Genomic DNA, 21,014 nt, shown 5'->3' on the forward strand with positions numbered 1-21,014 from the left:
GACCTGGGTTCAATCCCTGGGTTGGGAAGATTCCCTGGAGAAGGGAAAGGCTACCCACTGCAGTATTCTGGCCTGGAGAATTCCATGGACTGTATAGTCCATGGGGTCGCAAAGAGTCGGACACGATTGAGAGACTTTCACTTTCACGGGCTCTTGCTCCAGAAATGACTACCTTGAAAAAAGTAAACAAAGCTGATCGCTGGGGTCTTTTAATCTCCCCTTTCAGCCTTCAGAAACACCAGGGGCGAGGCCCCGTCCCATCAACTTTCTGAACACCTTTTCCTTCCACACCCCGTCCAAATCCTTTCTCAGAAGCTGCCCCTTGGAAATATTTGTCAAGTTCCTAACACCTTTGAAATCGAAACTATTAATAACCACCTACATCCAAAGATTACTGTGAAGCCTCAACGAAACGAGCGTGGATATCTCGCGCTTGCACTACAGACTAAAGGAAACCCACACGAGGCGAACCCACGCCACCTGCAGACGACAGCGGCGGCCGGGGAGCAGCCGGGCGCAGGCGCAGTGACTGCCAGGCCACGCCTCCTACTCTTCCGAGCCGACCAATGGGAGACGGCTGCTAGGAGGCGGCCGCGCGACTTCAGAAGGTCCCCTCAGCTTTCCTCAGCCACGCCGCGGATCGAAATGTGTGCCGTCACCAAAAGCGCGCCGGAAGTGCGAGTTGTGCAGCTCGTCGCAAGCTCTGAGGGGAGGAAGTTGGCCTCGGAAAGACCTGGGCTGCGTGGGCCAGGCCGCGGGCGGCGGTGGTGGTGGCTCCTTTCACCAACTGAGGGCCGCGCGATGGGAGACGAAATGGATGCCGTGATCCCTGAGCGGGAGATGAAGGTCAGGTGTTGGCCAGGGCCTCCCACCCTTCCTTAATCCTGGTATTGCCTTGGCGCCTCCCTGACCCGGGAAGCGCGTGTGTCCGCTGCCCCGCCTCCTGGCTGAACGGTGTGAGGCGATGCAAGTTCTTGTTACCGCTTCCTGGAGCGCTCTGCCGTGCAGCGGGCGTGAAAGCCCCACGGAATGTACTTTTCGCGTCCCCTGTTGGTCTTGCGCGAGCCTCCTGAGTTATCGTAGTTACTTTAATGTGGTCGTCGGAGTATGGGAATAACTGTTGTTTATTGAGCGTTTGCTTGCATGCCAGGCACTGGTAACTATCACAGCGACCCTAGGAAGTACTTGTTAATGTAGAAGAGCAAATAGAGGCTCGGAAAGTAACTTACCCAAAGCCGCCTTTGACGGGCGGACTGAAATCTAGGTTGTTGTGAGCAGTTTTAAAGATTCTCTCCTCTGTCGCTGAACTAGTTCAAGCCTGTGACCCAGGCTTGCTTAACGCAGAGCAGGGATCATCCCTTATCCTACAGGCGCTTTTGTTTTTGTTGTGTTTAGTCGTTCCCGACTCCTTGGGACCCCATGGGCTGTAGCCCCCTGGATTCCTCCGTCCATGGGATTCTCAGGCAAGAATACTGGAGTGGGTTGCCAACCTCTCCTCCAGGGGATCTTCCTGACTCAGAAATTAAACCCATGTCTGCCGCCTTGCAGGCGAAGTCTTTACTGTCTGAGCCACCAGGGAAGCCCACAAGTCCTTTAATTAACTAGAATTGGAGGTCCGTTTTTGGTACTGGAAATCCTCCTGAAGTCAGGAAACTTGAGAGGATCAGATGATCCCAACCTCAGCTCAGTTCAGTCGCTCGGGCATGTCCAACTCTTCGACCCCATGGACTGCAGCACTGCCAGGCTTCCCTGTCCATCACCAACTCCCAGAGCTTGCTCACACTCATGTCCATAGAAAGGAAATATTAATAAGTCATGGGAAGATTTTAGGCATTTGGACAACAACTCACTGAAATGCATTAGGAAGTAGTAATCCATACCATGTTAAGAGTAGAAGTCTCTTCTTGAGAATCTCTGCCAAGGGTGACCAACCCAGTGAGAGTGTGCCCTGTTCCTCATGTAGGTTGGGGCAGAAGGATAAAAAGGTTTTAGAACCACAGACTCAGAAAATGGTGGTCTCACATTGAGTTTCTGATTACCAAGACCCAGAGGTTATCAGGATGAGAATTAACAAAAAACTGAAAACTTTATGGTGCTGGAGAAGACTCTTAAGAGTCCCTTGGACAGCAAGGAGATCAAACCAGTCCATCCTAAAGGAAATCAGTCCTGAACATTTGTTGGAAGAACTGATGCTAAAGTTGAAGCTCCAATTCTTTGGCCACCTGATGCGACTGACTCGTTGGAAAAGACCCTGATGCAGGGAAAGACTGAGGGCAGGAGGAAAAGGGGGCTACAGAGGATGAGATGGTTGGGTGGCATCACTGACACAATGGACGAGTTTGAGCAAGCTCCAGGAGTTGGTGATGGACAGGGAAGCCTGGCATGCTGCAGTCCATAGGGTCGCAAAGAGTCACAGTGAGTGACTGAACTGAACTATGGTCTCACCTGGAAAGCTGTGTGGATTTCTCATCACCATATGCAGTTGTAATTAAGAAGATTATTTCAGTTACTCTTTTACCAAATATGTTTAAACCTCACATCCAAGTAAATTAGTATGTGGGGATCCTGTAGAAAACACCCTGTAGTGTAGTGAGTGAAAGGCGCTCAGTCGTGTCCGCCTCTTTGCGACCCTATGGACTATACAGTCCATGGAATTCTCCAGGCCAGAATACTGGAGTGGGTAGCCTGTCCCTTCTCCAGGGGATCTTCCCAACCCAGGTCTCCCGCATTGCAGGTAGATTCTTTCCCACCTGAACCACAAAGGAAGCCATAGGAAACACTGTAAAGGTACACAAATGAAGGCTGAGAAAGGCTGTCTTTGGTTTTTATGTCTTTTAGAGTGTAAGCAAAAGGAGATTTACATTCTTTTCACTAAAACCTTGATTTAAAGATAGGTTTAGAGTTGAAGGGGAAAAAATATGTATAGTACAACTTAACGTGTGCATGCTCAGTCGCATCCAACTTTTGCAAGTCCATGGACTGTAGCCCACCAGGCTCCTCTTTCCATAGAATCTTCTAGGCAAGAATATTGGAGTGAGTTGGCATTGCCTCCTCCAGGGGATCTGCCCCACCCAGGGGTCAAACCGGCCACACAGTCTTTACTCTCAGGGTAATATATATTTTGGTGTACCAGAATATGACAGATAAGCTAATGTCCTGTTTTCCCTGAATTGATCTTGTTTTGACCCTGCACCATAGGATTTTCAGTTTAGAGCACTGAAGAAAGTGAGAATCTTTGATTCTCCTGAGGAGTTGCCCAAGGAACGCTCAAGTCTGCTTTCTGTGTCCAACAAATACGGCCTGGTCTTTGCTGGTGGAGCCAGTGGATTGCACGTTTTTTCTACTAAAAATCTTCTTATTCAGAATAAACCTGGAGATGATCCTAATAAGATAGGTAAGTTACTTGGTTTACGTTGCATGATAGAGAGAGGAGCATAGTGAAGTGCTAATGTCATTTGCTTCTCAAGTTTTACACAGTAAAAGTAAAACTACTCTTAGTCCTGAGGTTGACCCCCAAGAAGAGGAAGTGCTAGATGGGCTGCTGGAAGCCTTCCTGGGTGTTCTCGCTGGTCCTTTGTATTTCTCTTCTGATGACTTGTTCCTCTGAACTCAGAGGGAAGAACGGCTTACCTTTGTGCCACACATTTTTTTTGTTGTTCAGTTCAACTTGGGTTCTGGCTCTCTAGGAGAAGAATTTTGCTGCATGGCCTTTTAGTTGTCATGACAGCATCATCCAAACACATGGGAACGTGTACTGTTTGGAGCATTGTTGCAGAAATATGGTACAGGACTAGATTGAACCAGGGCTGTGGTCACAGTTGGTTTCCCCAGGCCGTATGAGGGAGAGTCCCTACGATACTCAGTGCAGCATTAGCCATCTGTAAGGAAGCTGCAGTGCTTCTGCACAACGTGGTATCAGGGTGCGTACGTTTATGTAGATGCAAGAATGGTTTCACATAGACCTGAATAGAGTTTGTGGCTTGTGCTTCAAACATTCCATTTTCTGCTCTCTGTTTTTTTGTTTTCAGTCGATAAAGTTCAAAGTTTGCTGGTTCCTATGAAATTCCCGATACATCACCTGGCCCTGAGCTGCGATAACCTCACACTGTCCGTGTGCATGATGTCCAGTGAATATGGTTCCATTATTGCTTTTTTTGATGTTCGCACATTCTCAAATGAGGTAAGCTGCCGGCAGATTCTAGGGACTTAAGAAGAGTGCCTGGTATTGAATCATAACCTAGAAGTTCCTGGTTGACCTTTGAATTCTTTTTCTAGATTGAATTCGGGTTTTTAAGAGGTCCTTAATTATAGAATCATAAATCAAGATCTTTGCGATAATAGGGACTTCAAGAAATTATTTTGTAACACCATCTGCCCCAGGGTGCTGTCATTTCTCATTTACACTTGAGACAGCCAGAGCTCAGGGACTCTAAGTGACTCTCCTGAGGCCACAGAGTTAGTAGACAGTGTCAGAAGTTCCTGCATGCTGGGTCTCTGGCCTCCTCCTGCAGTGTTCTTCCATCCCAGGCTGTTTAGTAATGGTAATAGTAAGATTGAGTGTTTGTATTGACCGCATGCCAGGCGCTGTGCTAGTGCTTTGCGTGCCGTGTTTTCATTCATGCCTGCCCCTCTTGGCTCTATACTAGCCTTATACACTCGGTATCATGGTCTTCATCTCAGAGATAGAGAAACAGGCCCAAAGAGTTAAGTAACCATCCAAGAGTACAGCAGTACTTGGGGGGTTTTGTTTGTTTGAGGCACTTTTTTTTTTTTTAAGTAGAAAGGAATTTCTTTATTCCTTTCCTGGGGAAAGGGGGATGCAGCAGGCTCGTGCCCCTGAAACACCATGCCTCAGCTCCAAAGGCTTTGGCGAGGAGTTTCGCAGCAATGGCTCAACGGCAGGGTTGCTGATAGAAGATTAGCGTGTGTGCAGGGCCTGCACGCCTTTAATGTGGCCTCAGGTGGTCTCTCTTTCTTTCTTGTTTTATTAAACATTTAATTTTGTTTTGGGATATGGCTGATTAGCAATGTTGTGATAGTTTCAGCTGAACAGTGAAGGGACTCAACCATACATATCGAAGCACCTTTTATATCATTAATCTTTCGTTAGCCTTCGACAGCAGATCATTCACTGAGGCTATTTTGGAATTTTGAAGCCTGCTGGGGCTTCTGCATACCAATTAAAATAAGCTCAGTATTTTAAGATGAGCACTCTCTAAAATTCAAGGACCCAACACTATTAAGAAGCAGAGTCTCAGTTTTTATTTTGTTTATGTTCTTTATCCATTATTTTGCATTTGCATATTCCCTGTTGAGAGTCCCTCTGAGTATGCTACAATAATTGATGGCCATTTTCAAAATTATGTTAAAATTGTCTGTAACAAATAGACTGTTGTGTAGAGCTACAGTTTTTTTTCATGGTCATGGGGAAAACTGTAATTTGAAAAAACTTGCATATTCAATAATTTCCTTGGACCATTGAATGTCTCTGTATTTATCTGTTTATTTTTGCCTCTGGGCATTTGTTTTAAAAGGCTAAACAGCAGAAACGTCCGTTTGCGTATCATAAGCTCTTGAAAGATGCGGGAGGCTTGGTGATTGACATGAAGTGGAACCCTGCGGTCTCCTCCATGGTGGCAGTTTGTCTGGCCGACGGCAGCATTGCAGTCCTACAAGTCACAGAGACAGTGAAAGTGTGTGCAACCCTTCCTTCCACAGTAGGAGTAACGTCTGGTGAGTAATGACGTCTTTTACTCTGTAACATATGGTAATGGTCATCTATTTAAAAATTAATCTCTGAGGAAAAAAGCAAATGGGGCTCTTTGTCATACTTGTTTTTTTGGTAGAAGTGGAGAGAGTGTATTTTATTTCTGTAGTTACTGTCCTTGAAGCCACACAGCACACATGATTCACCTTCAGTGTGCATGGGCTTTCTGGTGAAATGTTTGGGTATAGAAATGTTTGGTTTAGAACTGTGTTGTTGAAATAATTATTTTGACCTAAAAGATCAGACTCTGAAACAGTCATTTATACCTTAGGGGGAAAACATTAGAAAATATCCAATAGAAGCAAGAGAAAGATTTCTTGATATTTGAAAACCTTTTCTACCCTCCTCGATTTATCTAAAAACTGGAGTTTTCTGCACTTTACAGCTTTCTGGGCAATATTCCATTGAAAAAGCCTTTTTAGCAACTGATTCAGTGGCCCAGTAACAAATCACAATTCAACTGTGTCATCGACATGATGTTTCTTGTTTTACTTTGCCAAGTAAGGATGACCCCACAGTCTTCCATGGACTGACAGAAAGAGGAACACAAAGTGGTAATTGTTGTCATTTAGTCGCTAAGTCATGTCGGACCCTTTTGCAACCCCATGGACTGCAGCACGCCAGGCTCTTCTATCCATGGGATTTCCCAGGCAAGAATACTGGAGTAGGTTGCCATTTCCTTCTCCAAGAGATCTTCCTGAGCCAGGAATCAAACCTGCACCCCCTGCATTGGCAGGTGGATCTTTTATGCTAAGCCACCAGGGAAGCCTGAAGTGGTGATTACATGGCTGTTTTGGTACATATCTCATGGTTTGCTCCATTTTCTTCAGTTTTTAATTGGTAGTATTTTCTTCTCTGTCCAGTGTGCTGGAGCCCCAAAGGAAAGCAGCTGGCTGTGGGGAAGCAGAATGGAACTGTGGTCCAGTATCTTCCTGTAAGTCTTGCCTTGGGCTTCAGAGCGTTTTTATCAAGTAACTGTTTTGGGGTTGGTTTGGTAGTATTTTTGCTGTTTTTTCCTATTAAAATATAATTTATGTTCATTGCAAAAAATCTGTCTGTACCCAAGAGAATGCAGGAAAGAGTTGTCGCGTGTCCACTCTGTCATCCTTTTCCTGTGGTCTTCCAGAGATAATATTCATGAATACTCTTCAGTATAAATTGGCAGAGAATCTGTGTATGTCTGATCAGACCTGGTTGAGAAGGAGAGGCTCGCGGGCAGTGCCGAGGCCCATGCTGTCGTGTGTTCCTCCTGTTCTCTGCAGGGTACAGGGTGGTGAACGTGGCGGAATAGGTTTGAGGTTCAGGTTCTGTTTCTTCTTTACCATTACAAAAAGTTGTTACATGAAATTTGGTACATGTTCTTTTAGGGCATTGGCCTGTAAAATGATAATACAGTTGTTGGATTTGCGGTCTGGGGATTGCTTTGTTTGACACTGTTTTTTTCAAATCTCTTTCAGACTTTGCAAGAAAAAAAAGTCATTCCTTGTCCTCCATTTTATGAGGCAGACCATCCCGTCAGAGGTAACACATCTGCCTTTTTTACTAGGCTGACGTCTAATGAGGCACTGTCTGTAGTGCAGAAATGTTAGACCGTGTGAGGTGCCTGCATACCGGCTCAGGAAAGTGCTGGTGTCCTGTGTGAAAACTGTCATTGTTTCAGTTAGCTAATTAGGTCTCGATCCCTGGGACGGGACGATCCCCTGGAGAAGGAAATGGCAACCCACTCCAGTCTTCTTGCCTGGGAAATCCCCTGGACAGAGGAGCCTGGTGGTCTACAGTCCACGGGTGGCAAAGAGTTGAACATGGCTACGTGACTGAGCACAGCGTACACACACGATTAAGTCACCGTAACGGTAATTCTCTAGTAGGTACCTGTGTCACGTGGTAAATGACGTTAAATGGATCCTGACTTTTTTTTTTTTAATTAGAATTCTTCATTATTTGCTTTGATTATCATCTGCTGGGGGTAAAATACCCCTCTGGAATGAATTTGGGCTTTTTGAATCTTTGTGAATTATATTTAGTGAGGTCTGGACCTTTTTAAAAGCTATAGTAGTTGGATATTTATCTATGAGCTGATAGTTTTATAATGTACAGGGGTTATCCCAAGCACAAAGGTGGTTTATTAGGATGTGTGTCTTTCAGTTCTGGACGTTCTGTGGATCGGCACATACGAATTCACGATAGTGTATGCCGCGGCGGATGGGACCTTGGAAACGGCTCCAGATGTGGTGATGGCTCTGCTCCCGGTACGTGTGAAAGGGGTGTCTTGATTATTTGAGAATTATAGAAGTCTTCTAATAAAGTTAGAGGCTTTAGGCGTCTCTCTCCTTTCCTTACTGGCAGTGGTACCACTTGAGGTGTGAGATTTTTTTAATGCTGCACTAGGGGCCTGAGGACCAAAATGGTGGTGTCCACTTAGAGCACGTTCTGTTGTTGAGTCACATGGTGAAAAAATCCTCAAACTTTAAGCTGTAAACTGTGAGTTGTGATAGGTGTTAATCTGATGAAGTCATTTTAGAAAAGCAAGAAAATACCTTGATTTTCAAAATTCATTCACTTTTTCAGCGACTGAACAACAAAGTGTGTCAATATGCAGTGGGACCATTTTTAATCTTTGCCAATTGGATATGAGAAAAAAGTGCCTCGTTTTTATTAACTCTTTTGGGTTCCTGACAATATCAAATTTTAAAAATAAGTTTGTTAAGGTGCCTTATTTCAAGATTCAGAGAAGGCAGTGGCACCCCACTCCAGTACTCTTGCCTGGAAAATCCCATGGACGGAGGAGCCTGGTAGGCTACAGTCCATGGGGTCGCTAAGAGTCGGACACGACTGAGTGACTTCACTTTCACTTTTCACTTTCATGCATTGCAGAAGGAAATAGCAACCCACTCCAGTGTTCTTGCCTGGAGAATTCCAGGGACGGGGGAGCCTAGTGGGCTACAGTCCATGGGGTCACTAAGAGTCAGACACGACTGAGCGACTTCACTTTCACTTTTCACTTTCATTCATTGGAGAAGGAAATGGCAACCCACTCCAGTGTTCTTGCCTGGAGAATCCCAGGGACGGGGGAGCCTGGTAGGCTACCGTCTATGGGGTCACACAGAGTCAGACACAACTGAAGTGACTTAACGTAACGTATTTCAAGATTAAGATTTTCTATTCCCAGGGATAATACTAACACTAGCATTTGCTGAGTACCGTTTATGTTCCATGCACTGGATTAGAAACTTTCTATGTATCCTTTCATATCTCACTTAAAACAGCCTTTGATGTAGATTTTTTTAGGTTCATCATTTGTTGTTGCTGTTCAGTCGCTGAGTCGTGTCCAACTCTCTGCGACTGCTTGGACTGCAGCACGCCAGTCTTCCCTGTCCTTCACCATCTCCTGGAGCTTGCTCAGACTCATGTCCATTGGGTCGGTGATGCCATCCAACCATCTAACCCTCTGTTGTCCCCTTCTCCTCCTGCCTCTGATCTTTCCCAGCATGAGGGTCTTTTCTAGTGAGTTGGCTCTTTGCATCAGGTGGCCAGAGTATTGGTGCTTCAACTTCAGCATCAGTCCCTCCAGTGAGTATTCAGGATTGATTTCCTTTAGGTGTAGGTCCATCATACATAGGAGAAAGCATTATCAGAGAAGTTGAGTAATCTATCCATGCTGAAGTGACAGACAGGTTTGAATTCAGTTTGGTCCATGGCCAATGTTTCTGTTCTTTGTATTGTCTTTATAGTGTGTCTATGTATTTTGAGTGTATTTTCTTTTTTTTTTTTTTTAGTATATTTTCTCATAAAACTTAAAGGATTTTATCTTTTGAGATTCTTAACTTTGTAGGATTAAAGAAAAATCACCCATGAGATTTTTTTTTTCTCATTCTGTTCAATGTAGAAAAAAGAGGAAAAGCACCCTGAGGTGTTTATGAACTTCATGGAGCCCTGTTATGGCAGCTGTACGGAGAGGCAGCATCGTTACTACCTCAGCTACATTGAAGAGTGGTGAGCTGTGGGCGAGGGGGCACACCTGAGCCATTTTGTCCTGCTTGTTCTGCTTTGTCTCCTCTCTGTGAGAGAGGAGAATAGAGGTTGGAGATGCCCTAAACATATATTCAGCTCATGTTGGATAATGCCTTTCTGACTACTACATCTGTTTCCCCAGTCTTGAATTACATAGCGCGAATACACACTAAACTTAAAAATCCCATTTTCTCAATAAGTCCACTGATGACTTAAGAAAATACAGATATTTAAGGAACATATTAAAAGTTTCCCTCTGAGCTGAAGTGTCCCTTTGAAAGCTGGGTTTCTTGAAACAAAGCTTCTCTTCCTTCAGTTAGGTTATTCTCTCCTCAGGGTGGTATATTTGCTGGGCTCTGAATTGATTCTGTAGTGTCTCCCCTTTGTCTTAAGTAAGGAGACAGTTGGCTGAGTCTCCAGGGCTCTGACCTATGGACTAAAAAGTAAAGCTTTATGTCCAAAATCTTACCTTCAACGAGGTACAAACGCTCGCCTTTCTCCTTGACATCTAGAGGGAAGCTTTGTAGGTGTCACCACTGACTCAAGTCAAGGTACAGCTGTTGCGTTTGAATTTAATGGCCTTCCGGTTTTATTCTTTGAAGGGATTTAGTGCTGGCAGCATCCGCGGCTTCCACAGAAGTCAGCATCCTCGCGCGACAGAGCAGCCAGGTAAATGTTTCTCTTTTGCCACTTTTATGTGATGTTGTTCTCAGAGATTTTGGAGGGTTTAACTGTGAGGTTAAGATTTAGCTGAAGTCACACCCCTTTTATTGAGTTTCCGGATGAGAGCACAGCTTAAAAAAGCTGTTGGCCAAATGGCTCGGGTATTGTGTTGGACAGACTTGGGTGTTAGATTCAACAGTTCCTTCAGTGTTATCTGAAGCCCTCTGTTTGCACCCTCCATAAATACCTCATAACCATGGTCATAATCAAATGTATTCCAATAGGAGTGTACCTGGGTGTGTAGGAGGCTTTTTCTGCTTTGTTCTGTTTAACTGTCTTTATTTTCTCCTTATTACTTGAATCTGCCTCTTCTATTCAGTGAACTATAACCCATCCTTGACTATGGAAGAGATATGCAAGTCAGACCAAACTGTGACTCTTCAGAAATACCTTGTTTGGAAAACCACCAGAAAGCTAAAAGCATCTGTGTAGACAAGCCCCATCTTCTTCCGCTTTGTGCTCCTTGCAGGCCAGAGTGGGCTGAGGTTGTCATGGTACACTACCCTTATGCAGAGTGACTACACAGGAGACACAGCTCATCAGCCGAAAACTTTCCCGCTTTAAAAGTCTACCTGGAGTTTGAAAATGTTCTGTGCATCCTGTGCCTCTTCAACCATTCAACATTTATCCACCCTTCTCTTGAGTGGCAAGGCAGCCCACCATGAGTGCTTAGCTCTCAGAGTCCAGCACTCTTGACTCGCTGCTCTTGGGTTAACTTCAGTAACAGTCTCCTGATAGCACAAGTATTCTGTGTATACACACATTAAGAAACTCTTTGATTTTTGCTTTTTATCAAAGTAATTTATGTTCATGGTTGAAAAGTCAGGTAGTGGAAAAGGGCTTATACGTGAAATATCAGCCCTTCCCATCCTGTCCTGGTCTGTCCCGTTCTCCAAGAGAGACTATTTTTAACTTTTGGTCTCTCTCTCTTAATGGTTATCTCCTTATCCCGAAATAATAATCTACTGCATCACTGGTTATCGGTTGTTAACTTTAAATTATTGGCCATGATGCAAATGAGGATTTAGCTCACATGTGGCCTTTAGACTTCCCCGTCCTTCCTTTCAATAGGATTGGAGCACTGTTTTAGTCTCTTCTACTTGTTACCTTTGAACTTTAAGTGATCATTTTTACCTTCGATTCTTAAGGTTTTACCGCGTACGCTGTGAGAGGACCATCTCAGTACCCACCCTTGCCTTTGGCACACCTGCTCCACGCCCACCTTTCAGCTGTTATCACCTGCATCTCATATTCCACAAAACCAAAGCTGAAATTGGTGTATTTTGCCCTGTAGTGATTAGCAAGCAGTCTTTGTTTTGTGTATTGTTGTATTGCCGATTGTTTTTCAAAGTTGGAACCCGTTTCATTTACTAAGGTTATTGTGAACGTGACTGTTCACTTCATGCCTAAGGCTTGGATCACGATTGTTTTCTTTCCTGAACAGTTTTTTTGTTTTTCTCTTTCTCGTTGAAAATTATTCCTCCTTTAATTCATGCTGCCCAGTTTTGAAAGCATTGAAAGTTAGACAAAATGTCCATGATTTTTAAAAACCAGGAGTCATTTGTTGTAGGGAACAGATCCCACGCAAGCAAACATGAGCCAAAGGGGAGTTTATTGGAAAGATGTGGTGGCTTCTCAAGGAATCCAGTGGCAGGAAGATTGACCAGTGTGAGGAAATACACTGAGAATTAGGAAGACGAGCTGAGGTCACCTTCTGTCTCTGTGGTCGAGTGAGCACAGGGCATCCGGCAGCTTTCTAGGCTATGTGCTCACGGCCGCAGTCATTGTCACCTGGCGCTCCTGGTCCCCATCCAGATTCCTCAGCGCAGCTGCTGACTGGCTCCATGCGGCTGTTAGATGGTCCCCCTGTGTCAGGAGTCCACTTGGATGTGGAGGACACGTCAGAGAATGTTCGTGATAGTGATATTTATTCACCAGACAGGAGCTTTGTACACCAGGAACAGATAGAAAGACTTGGAAAAGGAGCCCCTTGCTTTCTGCGGGGTTCATAGCTTTTAGACTGTTTCCAGATTTTAGAGTCCCAGGGAATGCAATATTAAACCAAGTGAGTTCCCTTTTTCTCCTTTCCTGTTTGAACAGTGCTGGAGAAAGCTCTAACCAACACTGTATCTTCTTCTACTTGTTCTTTTTTCCAGAATAGTTGGGAATCTTGGCTGTTGGAGGATTCTAGTCGAGCTGAACTGCCTGTGACAGACAAGAGTGATGATTCCTTGCCCATGGGAGTTGCCATAGATTACACTAACCAAGTGGAAATCACCATCAGTAAGTATAGTCTGTCATAGCCAAGCTACGTGCAGAAATAGTCTTCTTCCCATCGTGGTTAATATTCAAATCCAGCTCTACATTTTCACAATGGAACTTTCTCTGCCACGCGCTTTAGCTTGTCGTAGCGTGTCTGTGTAAAGAGTGAGACAGAGTGCACTATACCACACTCGTCTGATTTAAGTGGATATTCATTGACCGAGGTCACACACTCTGTATGTCTCTGTGTATGTAAGAATATGGCTAAAATACAGAACACCGACTTCATAACCTTGTTTCTTTGCCCCTCCCGGTTTCCCGGGGCCTCCCAGGCAGGTGGTGTATCCCAGTACTTGGTTCGATGGCTTGGATAAGAAAATGGAGGCCTCAAGCACAGACTTCCAAATGGGGCCTGAGCATGTGCTCTGAGTCTGTCTTCTCCCCTGCTGATATCTTGGCAGGGCTGCAGTCCCATGAAATGTGAACGTGAGAAACGGATCTAGAGAGCAAGCTAGTGGTTGCGAGCAGGGAGAGGGAAGCCGGGAGGGGCATTATAGGAGTTGGGGAGCAGGAGGTACAAACCGCTGGGTGTGAGACAGACTACAGGGAGGCGGGGCACGCGGCCAGTGTAAGTGGGGTGTAACCTGTAAAACGTGTGTAAAGAATTAAGAGAATTAAAAAAAAAGAGCCAAGGAGACAGTATAATGAAAAGGCAGCGGAATGGAGTGGAAAAAAAATCTATAAAGCATGGATCTGATAAGGGGTTAATACCCAAAATATATAAGGAACCCATGCAACTCAATAGCAAAGCGAAACAAATAACCTGATTAGGAAATGGACAGAGGACCTGAATAGACATTTTTCTAAAGAAAGCATACAGATGGCCAACGTACATTAAAAGGTGCTCAACGTTACTAATTACCAGCATAGGGAACTCTGCTCAATACTCTATAATGACCAAATGGGAAAGCAATCTAAAAAAGTGGATGTGTGTGTATATATATACACATATATATATATGACTGATTCACTTTGCCATACAGCAGAGACTAATGCAACGTTGTCAATCAGCTACGCTCCAATAAAAACTTTTTAAAAGTTTTCACCACACACACAAAATGGTAACTACATGAGCTGAGCGATGGGTTTATTAGCTTGACTGTGGTAGTCATTTCACAGTATGTGTGTCCTTCAGATCATGTTATACACCCTAAGTACATAGCCATTTGTATTTGTCAGTTTTATGTGAATCAAAGTGGGAATGTGTATATATATTTTTAAAAAGGCATATACTATGTGCCTCATTTTAGAGAGGTATCTGCATCAGGCACCACTGAGTTCCTTGTCCTTTCCCTGACCAGACTGTTTGGTCTGATTCACTCAGTTACTTTTGATTCTCACGAAGACTTAATTGACAATATACGTGCTTATCATTCAACTGTGAAGGACTGTAAAGTAATTGGACTCACTTTGCCATGTCCTTCTGTGTGTTTTCCCCAAGAGTCTCTTCTGTCATTTTTCCTGGAGACTCCTGTGTTGGTCGGGGGAATGCTGAACCTGTCTCCCTGACACCGGGACACACATGAAAATCAGAGCTTTGGGAGAGTCAGAGCCACTACGCAACTGCTGGTGTTGCTCTGTGCAGCTGGCAGTACACTAGCTGGCTGATCGAAGCTCTGCTTTAAAGAGCAGATTCATAAGGGCTGTTCAGATCCAAATCAGAGTGAACCAACCGCGGCTTGTGTGCAGATGAGTCCAGTGAGACCCCTTGCACTTCAGGCTGTCTTCGCCTCCCACACAGGGGCCCTTCCGTTGACTTGGCTCTTCTATTACCTTGGTTTTCTTTTTTAACAGATGAGGAGAAGACTCTTCCACCTGCTCCAGTGCTTATGTTACTTTCGACAGATGGTGTGCTTTGTCCTTTTTACATGATCAATCAAAATCCTGGCGTAAGGTCCCTCCTCAGGACACCGGAGCGGCTCTCGTTGGAAGGAGAGCGGCAACCCAAGTCATCAGGTGTGTGCCTCCACTGCCCCCTGCACCCCGGTTGTGGCCAAGAGGGGGTCCTACAGGCTCGAACAGGAGTGTCTGCTGGGATGAACACTGTGAGGTCGCAAAGTGTTATCGTTGTCAGCCAGTCTGTCTCTTCAAGGCAGGACCAGTCTTCCCCTTGAACAAATGCACATACTTTCTGTCTCTCACCCCCAAGCTTTATTCACCAACCTTTACTTTAGAGAAAAAGGAAGCTCAACCCGATGGATCCCATTAGGTAATTTACTGACAATACCCTGTTGTAAGACCCCACATTATATGATCTGAAACCCAACATGTTTAATGTGAGAAATTGGTTAAGTGATTGTACATCCATACAGTGAAATGCCATGTAACAGTTAAAAAATGTTATATTTATTAACAGAGAAAGGGCAGAACGTGCCATGAAAGAGCACTATGATTCCTTTTTTTGTGAGAAAAAATATACATTAAAAAACAACTTGTAAGATACTAAAAGGTAGATAGTGGCTACTGGTGAGAACATAGAAATTTTCTTTTCTCTTTGTATTTAATTTTCTTTAGTTCCTCCCCCCCACACTCCCCCGTCTACCCCCGAAGGTATCGCTTAAGTGAAAGTGAAGTAAAAGTGAAGTCGCTCAGTCGTGTCCGACTCTTAGTGACCCCGTGGACTGCAGCCTACCAGGCTCCTCCGTCCATGGGATTTTCTAGGCAAAAGTATGCATGCATATAAATGCCAGTCTGCATTTTCAGCATTTTCTTAATGACAGTCACCTGTGAGAACAAAATAAACTTTCTTAGAAGGTCATTGTTTCATATTTTGGAATTTCACTTGTATTTCTCTTTTTGAATTCTGTGAGTATATAACTAGTAAGCTTTTTCTCTTCTAATATAGTTTTTAAAGCTCATAGTGTAACCAATTCTATATCTGGTAAGAAATATGTGGACCAGTGGGTTTGGATATGGTTGAGAACACTTAAGAGTGTCTTACCGCACTGCTTCCCAGTGCAGAGTGAATTGTACATCATAAATAGAGCCGCTTGGATACTTGGGCTCCTATCAACTGTCAGTGTGACCCCAAGTAATATACTAGGTGCCTTGCATAGACTGTATCGGTGCTGTTGTGTTGGAAAATCTCAATACAGTGTGTACTCTTGAGTTGTTTTCTTCCCTTTAAGTGGTCCTGAGTCCCCTGAACTCCCTACGCCCAGTTTCTGGGTCCATATATAATAAGCAGTGTGCCCTGTGAAGTCAGGAGCCTGGGGAATGATGTTTGTTTCTTTTTCTTTCTTTTTTTTTTTAAAAATACTTATTTGACTGCTTCAGCTCTTTGTTGTGGCCTGTGAAATCTTCCGTTGCAGCCCACGGTCTCTCTAGTTGAGGCACACGGGCTTAGTTACTCTGTAGTATGTGAAATCTTAGTTCCCCAATCAGGGATTGAACCTGCACCTCCTACATTGCAAGGCGGATTCTTTACCACTGAACCACCAGGGAAGCCCCAGGAAGTATTAATAGATTTACTTGTATTTATACTTTCAAAGAAGTGTGAACATTTACTTGGGGTTCTCTGTTTTCAGAAAGTGGCATTTTTATGTGCTAAATCACTTCAGTCATGTCCGACTCTTTGAGACCCCATGGACTGTAGCCCACCATGCTTCTCTGTCCTTGGGGATTCTCCAGGCAAGAATACTGGAGTGGGTTGCTCTGCCCTCCTGCAGGGAGCCTTTCCCGACCCAGAAATCGAACCTGCATCTCTTATGTCTCCTGCACTGGCAGGGGATTCTTTACCACTAGTACCACCTGGGAAGTCCAGCATTTTCATGGTTGTATCCTAAGCATTTCATTCTTTTAGATACAGTGAGGATAGACTGTCATCTCTGACAGTTTGAAAGAACCAAGACCTATAAATATTTTGATTGAAAAATATTGCTTTCTTAGTTATTTGGAGATTAATTTTGGAGAATTTAGAGAATTAACTTGTTTATAGAAAGTTTGGAAAATAGAAAAAAATTTAAACTTGTCTTTTTTCTTCCAGTGTTTTTTCATAAACATCTTTCTTCATAGTTGTGATCATATTATATACATAGTTGGTATGCAGTTCATTTATTTAAATTTTAAGTGTTTTCCAGGTTCTTATGCAATTCTTATGATTTATTTAAGAATGTTTAATATTCTTTTGAATATATTTTACCATTGGGTTGTATTAAATATTTTTCATTTTTTAAGTTATTTCATAGGCATTATTCTTAGAATTGGGATTACAAGGTCCAATTTTTACGATTTTTTTGAGACTTAATGTTTTCTCAAAGATTGCTAAATTAGGTACCTGGTAACAAAAAGTTTCAGGTTTATTTTACCCCTTCACCTAGAGGATTATATGTATTTATATTTTGATAATTTAGAGAACCAAAGTATGCCTCATTTAATTTGTGTTTCTTTGACTAGAGAGAATGTATATATTTTCTTCCTGTGAATTAGATTCCCAGTGTTTATCTGTTAAAGTCTCAGGACTTCCCTGGTGTTCCAATGGTTGGGACTCTGTGCTTCCAATACAGGAGGTGTGGGTTCGATCCCTGGTGAGGGAACTAAGATCTCACATGCTTCGAGGCATGGCCAAAAAATTTGAGAAATAAATAAATGAAAAATTTAAAGTCCCCAAAGTTTTTGTTGTTGCTTTTATATTTTTGTTTTTTTTTAATTGGTTAGTTTTTGACTGCACCGGGTCTTCACTGCCGCGTGGGGTGAGCGATGCTGAGTTGTGGTGGGCAGGGGCTGCTCTTTAGTCACGGCGCTCGGGCTTCTCATTGTGGTGACTCCTTTTGTTGTGGAGCCCAGACTGTAGGGCACCAGGCCTTCAGCGGTTGTGGCGCATGGGGTTGGTTGCCCCAAGGCATGTGGAGTCTTTCCGGACTAGGGACCCAACCCGTTTGCCCTGCACCGGCAGGCAGACTCAACCACGGGACCATCAGAGAACTCCTCAAAAGTTTTTTAAAATCTCAATTTTTATTTAAAAAATAAAACATATTACTGTCATCTGCAGATTTTTTTCAGTATACCTTTTGGTTGTATGCCTATTTTTGTACTTAGTCAAATCTTTATCTTTTGTGATTTTGGGGGTCACTTTTAGGTTTACCAGCTTGTTAGACACTTGGACTTAATTCACTTTTTGCCGCCTTTGTTTTGAGATACAGTTTTATATATCCTTTTGTATATCTCAAAACAAAGGAGATATATCTTTGATTAAACTGGAGTTGTTTTACTGACTATTAAGAGACGTAGGTCTGAGTTAAAGTTTTTTCCTGATAATAAAATATTGCAGAATGACTTACTTTTCACTGTGACATCGAGAAGTGTTTTTTCTATATTACTCAAGTTGATGTTTATGAAGACCTGTTAGTCTAATGTCTTTCTGCATTTTATTTTTCCTTCAAAGTTTTAGATATCTTGCCATATGGAATGTTTGCTATGGAAAGTTCAACATCAGCTCACATTTCTTCTCCCCACAACTTTTGGAATGAGGACCAATTATTTCTGGCTTCCTTCTTCCACCAACCCTTTTCCACTTGCTTCCTGCGATGTGAACCTCCAGTGTCATGGCGTTAACTTGTCTCTTCCCTTTTCCTCCCTGTGTTTCCTTGCAGGAAGTATTCCCACTACCCCCACCTCCCCTCAGGCCCCGCAGAAGCTCGATGTGCCGGCCGCCGCGGCGCCTGCCTCTGTGCTGCCTTCATCACAGGCCGCCCCCACCTCCACCTTCTCTCTGCCGTCAGCTGTGTTCTCCTTTGGTTCTTCATCTTTGAAGTCCTCTGGTTCTGTCCCTGGGGAGGCTCCTCTGAGTTCCAGTGGCTCTGACGGGGCCAAAGCAGCCCTGGTCTCTGGCACTTCGCCCTTCCCTTTTGCTCCTCCTTCTCAAGCCTCCCTCGCGCCCACGCCTGTGGCCTCTCCCATGATGCCCTCAGCTGCTTCATTCTCCTTTGGATCATCGGGTTTTAAGCCTACCCTGGAAAGCACACCAATGCCAAGTGTGTCAGCTCCAAATATGGGAATGAAGCCCACCTTCCCACCGTCAGCTCCTGCAGTCAAGGTCAACCTTAGCGAAAAGTGAGTAACACTTCAAGTTTGACAGGTAGAGATAGCGCTTGTTTTTCACTTACATGTGGGATCTTAGTTCCCTGACCAGGGATCTAAGTTCCTCACATGGGAAGGCAGATTCTTAACCACTGGACCACCAGGGAAGTCCTACGTGTATCTTATTTTTTCACTTCTGTACCTGCTTGTTTTGTTCTCACCACCAGAATATAAACCTTTTGAGAGAAGTAGCCCTTATACCTTGTACCCTTTCACATAATTGCCATTGAGTATAAATACTACCAGCTTCCCCCTCCACTCTTCTGTATCTTCCCTTGTTACTGTGGAGGGGATGCCGGCTGCTGTCATTGTTGATAATAAGTTGTCATGCAGCCACTTCATTCTGAAGGTTGCCTAGTATTCCATTGTGTAACACTGATTTATTTCACTAGTCATCTGATGCTGTATACTTATATTCTTTACAGACATTTGCTCTTCTAGGTGAAACTTACTTCCCCTTCCTAGCAGACCGTCAGCATCCCAGAGATAGTAACCTGCTCTCATCTTCCATTTTCCTTCCCCAGAGATGATCATCCCACGAGTCCTCAGTAATTTCCTTGACAAAGGGAGGGTACTAAACTCTCCAAAGTCCAGTTGAGTCCCACCTTCTTTTTTCACTCGGCCTGATAGGATAGACAGTAAATGTTTTATATCATGGTAAACTTAGTTTTGTCATCATATTAAGTATTATTTGATATTTTCATTCCAAATAAGCAGATGACGAATGTTTCCATGCAGCCTTCACCTTTTGTAAGAAATAGCTAAACATTTGCCCTTCCTAAAGGCAGAAGAGTCTAGGAAGTTACCTTTTGATGATCACTCATTACGGTTGCGAACAATCCCACAGCAGCAGGCTGTTCTGACCCACTCGGGCTGCCGTTTTCAGGTTCACAGCTGCAGCCACCTCGGCTCCTGTTCACAACTCACAGAGCACAGCCTCGATGCTGCCCTTCTCGGCCTCCAAGCCGGCTTCCTCTGGACCTCTCAGCCACCCCGCGCCCCTCTCGGCATCATCCAGTTCCTTGTCATCCAAGTCCTCAGCCACTCCGTCCGCATCAGGTATGATTTTAAGCAAACATCTTCAAAGCTCAGTCCCGAATTCCCAGATTAGCATTTCTCCAAGTTATTTAAAAATCCTAGCCAACATGGCTGGACTGGATTCCTTTTTCTTGCTTCCTGTAACTCACACTGAAGTCCAGTGCCTTTTGTACTCCAGTGTGGAAAGATTCATAGTGGCTTCAGTGCTTGTCTCTGTCTTGTGGGGCATTTGTCTTCACGTAGAGCTTGCTCTCCATGGAGGTCAGTCACCAAGCAAGTCTTGAAGACACATAGACGATAAGGAACCTGCAGAGGCTTTCTGCTTATTCCTCTGGTGACTGTCCTGGATTTTCACACTCAGCCCTACCATAAGCAGATTTTTTAAATAAAGATCATGATAATGGTTATATCCAGGTTGAAGTGCATTATACAGCTCAACGAGCAAATGTACCCACCCTGTCTTTTTCTTCTTTCAAACCTCGGAAAGGCTGCATATTATAATCTGAATACCATTCCTTTCCCTGAGAGTCAGCATCATGCACTGCTCCTTTATGTCTTTCTTTCTTTTTTAAATATGAATTTCTAGTTTGGTGAGCTTGGATTTTTTTTCTTTTTTTAAGACAAATTACTTTTTGGCTGCACTGGTGTTTGCGCTTTGTGCAAGCCCTCTCTAGCGGTGGTGCGTGGGCATCTCATCACGGAGGTGTCTCTTGCTGCAGAGCGCAGGCTCTAGGGCACGCAGGCTCCAGTGGTTGCAGCACACGAACTCAGTTGCTCCCCAGCATTTGGAATCTTCCTGAACCAGAAATTGAACTCTTGTCCCCCGCATTGGCAGGCAGATTCTTAACCACTGGGCCACCGGGGAAGTCCTGTGTCTTTCTTTTTTAATGTAAATTTTTTTCTAAAACATTGGAAAGTTAATCACAGATATGAAACACTTCACCCCTAAGAACTTCAGTGTCTCTCTCCTAAAAACAAGGGCACTCAATACATTATCACACTAAAGAAATTTAACAGTAATTCAGCCTGTAGCCCGATTCACGTTTCCAATGTTGTTCCTGTAATGTTCTTACAG

General features: G+C 43.9%; 1 protein-coding gene across 3 annotated transcripts in view; it reads left to right on the top strand.

The window, feature by feature from the left end:
- The first annotated feature begins 620 nt into the window (after positions 1–620).
- The window catches only part of NUP214 (nucleoporin 214), an 89,188-nt gene continuing 68,794 nt past the window's right edge, over positions 621–21,014 (top strand). The window contains exons 1-13 of one of the 3 annotated variants that reach the window (XM_061433859.1): positions 621–846; positions 3,199–3,394; positions 4,029–4,180; positions 5,535–5,733; positions 6,631–6,701; positions 7,225–7,288; positions 7,913–8,016; positions 9,654–9,760; positions 10,381–10,447; positions 12,658–12,784; positions 14,618–14,779; positions 18,415–18,874; positions 19,788–19,960. In XM_061433859.1, coding sequence (XP_061289843.1) covers positions 646–846; positions 3,199–3,394; positions 4,029–4,180; positions 5,535–5,733; positions 6,631–6,701; positions 7,225–7,288; positions 7,913–8,016; positions 9,654–9,760; positions 10,381–10,447; positions 12,658–12,784; positions 14,618–14,779; positions 18,415–18,874; positions 19,788–19,960 — 2,083 coding nt within the window. In that variant the 5' untranslated portion in view covers positions 621–645. The remainder of the gene's footprint in view (positions 847–3,198; positions 3,395–4,028; positions 4,181–5,534; positions 5,734–6,630; positions 6,702–7,224; positions 7,289–7,912; positions 8,017–9,653; positions 9,761–10,380; positions 10,448–12,657; positions 12,785–14,617; positions 14,780–18,414; positions 18,875–19,787; positions 19,961–21,014) is intronic. The other 2 variants (XM_061433860.1, XM_061433858.1) reach the window with 2 other exon arrangements.

Source organism: Bos javanicus, chromosome 11 (genome assembly GCF_032452875.1).
Source record: "Bos javanicus breed banteng chromosome 11, ARS-OSU_banteng_1.0, whole genome shotgun sequence".
Classification (NCBI taxonomy): domain Eukaryota; kingdom Metazoa; phylum Chordata; class Mammalia; order Artiodactyla; family Bovidae; genus Bos; species Bos javanicus.